This window comes from Triplophysa dalaica, chromosome 23 (assembly GCF_015846415.1).
Source record: "Triplophysa dalaica isolate WHDGS20190420 chromosome 23, ASM1584641v1, whole genome shotgun sequence".
NCBI classification, from domain to species: Eukaryota; Metazoa; Chordata; class Actinopteri; order Cypriniformes; family Nemacheilidae; genus Triplophysa; species Triplophysa dalaica.
Window position 1 is genome coordinate 18,750,957 of NC_079564.1, and position 7,136 is coordinate 18,758,092.

Here is a 7,136-nt window from a genome sequence, read left to right on the forward strand (position 1 = left end):
GTTGACCTTCTGGCATCCCCATAACATTCCTTAATATTGAAATTGTACATTATAGTGTTTTTTTCTCTATATTTCTTCTTAGATTATATCTGTCTGGGTTGGTCCTGGATTGAAAAAGTTTAGGACCCCTGCTGTAGGACCTGTATGTCCAGAAATAGAGAGAAAAGCTTTAGTTTATTGTGTTCTCACACACAGATCTTGTTTTGTAAGGATTCAGTTGTAATGTGACGCATTAGTTGCTGTTGTCACGGTGAGTTTTAAGAATGGCAGTCCTATATAATGACACTTTACCAGTGTGTTGTCTATGAGTGAAAACAAGAATCTGTTCTGTTGGACGGGACACTTTAACACACACTGTAAAAACCCAAACACACCCTTACCACACACAATGTGCTTTTAACAGAATAATGTGTTTACATTTAACTGTACACTTGCCTTAAACATGGCAAAACCAGCTCCTGTAGGTTCTAAGGGCGACTGCTGGTAAATTATGGTCTGTTTGCAGGGAGATTCCAGGAGTGAGACTGCTGTGATCCATGAGCTCACGGATACGACATCCTGAATCCTGGATGTTCTCCGCTGTATCCTTGTATCCATAGATACATCCTCTTACTTTCCACTCCATCTCACCTCAGACAATGTGGTTACCACGACAACCAATGTAAACAGCATCCACAGTACATTCTACACAAGACCACACATGTACTTATGACACTTTCTTTTTTTTAAACGTGTTTATCCCATAAAAACATGCAAGGAATGTCCAGGTAATATTTCACACTTTATTTTTTGGTTCTGATATTATTTCCAGTCTGATTTTCACTAGTTTTATGATGAAACGAACAAATAAATCTTGATGAAAACTGACAAAATGTAAAATGTTCTCTTATTTGTATGTCACTCTGGATAAAATTCACTTACTAGTTTAGCAATGTACAAACACATGAGAATAATGATATTTAATTATAATACAGCAGAATTTTATGTTCATTTTTGCAGAAAAACTTTTGCAAAATATACTTGATTCTCTTTGATTTTGGGGTTTCAGGGACATTGTTTATTAAGTGATCACGACATTAACAGGCTCAAAAATGTTTTTTTTTTATTTGTCGCAACGATCATGTTTTCATCACTGTTGAAAAATCAAGCTTGTTGGTGTGTTTTTTATGTTCTATAATTAGTTTTATAGTTTTGCTTCCCAGGTGATGATGCAACAAGTGCACTGCATTATATAAATGTAAATATAGCATTTCAATTAGCATCTATTTCATAAATTTTGAACTTTTTCTAATGTTATATACAGCACAAAACACAAGATTCAATAAACCGAGTCTCTGTTTACACACCAGCGTATGTACCGTTGTAGAAGAAAGGCTTGTCAGATACACAGTGACCTATGACCTCTGGAGTCCATCTCTGAACCTTCGGCTGACCCTTTTCATCCGGCCGGACAATGACAGTGCTGCGGGACGCGAGCGATGGATCTTCGTCAAAAAAGTTGAAGGGACGCAGGAAGAATCCCACCGCATTTCCTGGAGTTGCTGTGTTGGGAATGTCCTCCGAGTGAGGAATGTGAAGAAATCCCACTGTTACCCAGGCAACCAAATCCTGCAGGAAAATACATCAGAATCAGAAAGAGATTTATTATCAAGAATGTTTACACACACGAGGAATTTGACTTGGCGACAGGAGCAGAAGAAAGTGTACACATGGTGTAAACATAGATGAAAGAGATGAAATATACATTAAGATAGAAAAAAAGAGAAAATTAAATAATAACAACAATGCCCTTATTGACAAAAACAACATATAGTTGTTTAAATGAATGTGCAGATGGGTTATTTACAGGTTTATCGTATTGTTTCTTACATTGTTAAGTTTCCAGATGTGCAATGTGTTAGACAATGTGTAGTGAGTTCAGTTTAATCATTCAGGCTGAGTATAGCCAGCATTAAAAAAATATTCTTGTGTCTGGATGTTCTGGTTGTCATTGCTCTGTAGCGCCGGCCAGATGACAACAGTTGGAAGAGTGAGTGAGCTGGGGTCCAAAGTGATTTTCTAAGCCCTTTTTCTCACCCCTTTTTCTCACACCTCACTCTGGAGGTGTAGAGATCTTGGAGGTTGGGCAGGGGGCACCAATAATCCTCTCAGAGGTCCTGACTGTTTGTTGTAGTGTCTTAATGTCTCATTTAGTAGTTGAACAAAACCAGACAGTTATGGATGAGCACAGGACAGACTCCATGATGGCCTAGTAGAACTGAGTGACCAGCTCCTGTGGCATGTCGAATTTCCTCAGCTGGTGAAGGAAGAACAACCTCTGCTCAGCTTTTTAAGCGATGGAGTCTCTTCAAGTCCTGAGAGATGGTAGTGCCCAGGAACCTCAATGACTGACTGCAGCCACAGTGTTGTTCATCGTTTGTGTTAAATGTGTTTACGTATACACACTACAGTTTAAATGTTAAAAATTATGTACTCGGAAAACGTTTTCTTACTGTTTTAACTTTCCAGAGATCAAAAATTTTGTATGTAATAAAAATGGTTTAAAATGGACTTGAATGGATCTGAATAATGAAGAAATCATTGACAGAGACTTCTATATTTGAGAAAAATGGCTTTTGTTGCCATACCTGTGAAATCACTTCTTTTTGCTGTTGTTTTATGACATTTGGAGACATGGATTTAAATCAATCAGATTGTTTTATCACAGACTGTCATGATTCTGCCTCCCCATGTCATGTCTTTCTTGATCTTGTGGCAGAGTCATGACAAAGCCTTAGGTTTTGTGTGGAGAGAATCATATTATTGTCGATCATGACTTAATATGCCTTCTCTCCGGTCTCTTTGGCCCCGCCCCTCTCGTTTCTCATTACCTTTCCATTAGTGTTTCATCCCCGACATCTGTTCCCTTGTTAATTATCTTTTGTTCGTCTCACTTTTTAATGCCCTCGTTTTTGCAGTTCAGTGCCAGTTTGTTTTGTACGGTACTGTGTCTTGTGCTTGTTTGCATGCTTTAATTGTGGACTTGCCTTGCAAACCATACCTTGCCGTGTCATTATTTGTATTTAGTTTAGTTTTTGCCCCCTCGTGGGCAGTGTTTTCTTTTGAATTCATGTTTTGTTACTGTGTGTCTAGTTCGTGTTTAGTTCCCCATTTTGGGTCTTTTAATTATTATTAAAGTCTTGTTTATGTTAAACCCCTTCACTGCTGCCTGCCCTTAGGTTTTTCTCTAGCAGATCGTGACACAAACTATCTGGAGGATCTAAAACTTTAAGTATATATTAAACAGTTCAACAGTTTTTTGTTTGGTTTCAATAAGATTATATATAACTATATTCCTTTATTATTTTGTTCCTGTAACATGTTTGTTGTTCACTTGATTAAATGGAGATCTGTTGTGAGGTCTGGAGACTGAACACAAATTATTCTCATGCTCATCTCATCTGTTTACCTGGTTCACAATATTCTCATTGTTGCGAATGAAGTCCTCAAAAGACACGACGGGTTCCCAGGGGTCATTCTGTGTGTAGATGCTGCTGCTGGTGACCTCATTGTCCTTATGTCTGGTTACAGCTAACGGGTATCTGTAGTCACAAACCAAAAGACAAAGTTATACAGACCTATTCAACATGCAAACTCAAGTTCTAATTTTGAAAATAAATTGTTGTAGTTCACCTCGACCACGAAATACCGCTTTCCTCCCTCCAGCCCCGTGGCAAAACACTGTTGGCGTGAGAGTTATACTGGATCCGATAGCCCTTCTTATGTCCCCACTTGTTGTTTTGGTTTGGATTGTAGAAGTGCAGATATTTTGGAAACTTCTTTCCAAAGCGGAAAGCAGCGCTGCGTTCTGTTTGGTGCTGCGTCCGGTGAAGTTTAGACTGAACGATGCTGTGTTCTGGGCTCCAGGGGTTAGTAAAGTTTACATATTTCAGATCGATAGACTCAAAGCTGTTGTGTCTCCCTGTTCAAACAGACAAAAAAAACATAAAACAGTCATCAAAATCACCAAACAGATAAGAAATCTAGCACTAAACCCACCTGCGATGTCAAGGTCCACTTTGTAATGAATCAGGTGTGTGTGCAAGTTGCCGAGTACGTAGTTGTAAACCTTGGTTCCGTAGTTCAGTCCATTCTCCGTGAAGAATGTGGCATGAATGTACCCGGTGGCGCTCACCCTCGACTCCATGACACCATTCTGATAAAAGATAAAGTCCCAGATGTAGTCGTAGTTGTACACGGTAGATGTAGTTCTGATGACCAGAACGTGGTTTTCAAGACCTCCGAAAAAATTGTACCCCCCTTTGAAGTTGCTATTAAAGTGTCTCCTCAGAGGAAGACCTGTGGTCATTTCAAAGATGCACATAGCGTTTCTGTATCGTACAGGTTTGTCTGTGTCATAGTAATGATAAAGATCAACAAATTGAGAAATTTCCGGACAGTCGATCCCTGGAGCCAGCTCGTAATCTGACGTCCCCATCGCCCACCCGGCATCAATGAATTTGGTCTGCATGGCGGCGGGTGTATCTCCGGAGTAAAATGCGATGGCTTCTTGTATAGCGACTTCATAAGCGATTCTCTCGCCGTTAAAGCGTAAATCAAATATCTGCAATCCAGCCGAAGAGCGCACTCTGTATGCAAAAGACCATCCGGCATACTCCACAAAGTTCCCATCCACCTGAAATCTGCGGCCTTGAGGTTCTACAAGCTTTGCTCCATGAACATTCGTCCGCGTGTTCATGTGTCCTCGAGGAATGTAAGTGGAAAACAGATCTTCCTCATCGTGAACGGGCAACTTATGTTTATTGATCGTGCCCTTCTCATACTTCTCCACGAGCTCATCCACACTGTCAAAATACTGTCCGTTATACCACACCTTCTCCTCCGTCCACTTTCCAGGATCCAAATCCTTATGGTTGATGAGGATCTCAAAGCCCACTGGGTGAATAAAATAACCCTCCACAAACTTCTGCAACATGACCCACGTCCTCCTCTCGCCGGGTGCTAACCCACGAGGTGCAATGTCCGAGAACGTCAGACAGCGGTCGGTGCAGTTACCGTAGGTGAATCCGGTGCTCTCCTGAAGAATCTGATTGACTTTACTTGCAACTTTTTCCAAAAATGTATGCAGGTGTTGGTACTCCACGACTGTAATCGGCCTTGACTCAAAGCTGACCGACCGGTCGCCTTTAAAAGTCTTGGCCTGATAAGAGCTCGGGAAAGGCAGGGGGCTGATGATGTACTCCGTCACATTGGGTTTGGCCTGGTTACCGAACTGCACTACCACACGTGCCTGACGTGGAGGTTTGGCCTGACCCCTGTCCAGCGCTCGCAGGGCCTCGTGTTTGCGAGGGACATGAAGCTCCATAAGAAGGATGCTGTTCTTCATTAAAGACTTGTCCCTGGCTGAGGTGAGGCCCAGCTCACTGCAGGAGTACAGGTAGTCTCTCACAGCATACATCTCACGAGGATTGAGATCGGCGTACATCATGGCTCCTTGATGGGCCCACTCCCGACTTCTTGATGAGGTGGTGGGCAAGGCCAGAGAAACCAAGAGCAGTGTCCAGAACCACATGTTGCCCCTGCAAAAATAATTATTACATGGAAATGAACAAACTTGCGAATGTCCCAGTTGTGTTTTGGATGCTGGTGTCCCCACCGGATGACTACATTAACCAACAAGACTTCTGGCTTTGGTGCTTTCCCGAATTCATCAGATAAAACAGGACTATTCTATTCAAGGTTTAAACGTTAAGCAGCTGTTATAATATGTAGAGCAGCTTCACCTTTGAATATGTATGCACTTTGTACGATGACCCTGTGCCAAATGATGGTAATAAAGTGTAAAGCTTCTTTATCTTCTGCTTACATTTTACTCTGCACTTTCTTCACCAAGATGAGAAACAGATTACCCCCATTTTACAACCCCTTTGGGCTCTATTTACAATCGGAACACTTTACCCCCATTTCCTTTGAAGGTGTGTGAGGATTCTTTACATGTTTTTCTGTTTTGGCAACTGATGGCTTTAACATTTACAAACGCATTCCTACAGAACAAGGTTAACACTTTATACGTTCTGCAGCCACATCGATTTGTTGTGTTAGACACACAATATTACATAACCCTCCACACAAAAATCAAATAACCCACCTTGTAACACAGAATGAAATGATGTGAATAATCTTACCTCCAGCTTCCACGTTGTGAGCTCGATGAGTCTGCAAAAAATGCTGGTATATGTTTCTTGAATCAGTCAGAGATCTTCTGAACTCCTCTTCTCGACTCGTCTGTATTTATCAACCAACCACCGCTCACGGATGGAAGGTGATTGCTGATTGGTCAGCAGAAAGTCATAAAAGCTCACAGGAACAAAAGCAGGAGGGATGATCAATAGATATGCTATCATCGTCTGGTTTGGGATAAATAGCTTTCTTCTGATATCTATCATGTTTTATTTTGTTTGTTCTCCATATTGTATAATTTCCAGAATTCAATGTTTACACATTCAGATTAATAAATCAAAGCACAGGATGTTTGGACAGGACAAGATGTCCAACACTCATGAATGAAGCTCAACATTTAAATTCAGTCTAAAAATGTATTTACATCTTTGTTTTAGAGTTACATCATCTATATACCGGAGCTCACATGCTTTATATCTATTTCACATTTATTTTATTGTTGGGGAAACAACAATCTGACAGCCGTTCAAAAAAATTGTGATGCAGCTGGAATCAGAAAGTCAGCCAGCAGTCCTTACACCACTAGGGACATCAGAATATAATCAATCATAAACACTTGACATGAAACCGGATGTCAACACTCAGATCTGTGTCTGTTTGAATGGACAATAAGACTCGTGTGGTAATGATTAGCTTGAGTCTTTCGCAACTTTATTTTTCAGAGACTCAAGTTTTTCATCTGAACGACCCGCAGCCAAACTCTGAAGTATTATTTACACAATTCAGTTGAAAGATGAGTAGAGCATGTCATGTCATGAATAAAGAAGATTTAGTCTACATGTCTTTATTTATTTTAGATCTGCAGCAGAACTTTGAGATGAAATAACATGCACTGTTACTTTCTGTTAATCAAAAAAATTGAATTGGCTACAAATGTTCTCATGAAAGAGAGGTTT

At 40.5% G+C, this 7,136-nt stretch overlaps 1 protein-coding gene across 1 annotated transcript; it reads right to left on the reverse strand.

The window, feature by feature from the left end:
• Positions 1–762: 762 nt before the first annotated feature.
• aoc1 (amine oxidase copper containing 1) lies at positions 763–6,299 on the reverse strand. The gene is made up of 5 exons (XM_056737626.1): positions 6,186–6,299; positions 4,039–5,579; positions 3,673–3,961; positions 3,449–3,581; positions 763–1,608 (listed from the first exon to the last, which is right to left on the reverse strand). Exons 2-5 carry the CDS (start codon positions 5,570–5,572, stop codon positions 1,339–1,341), a joined length of 2,226 nt encoding a protein of 741 aa, XP_056593604.1. The 5' UTR covers positions 5,573–5,579; positions 6,186–6,299; the 3' UTR covers positions 763–1,338.
• Positions 6,300–7,136: the final 837 nt, after the last annotated feature.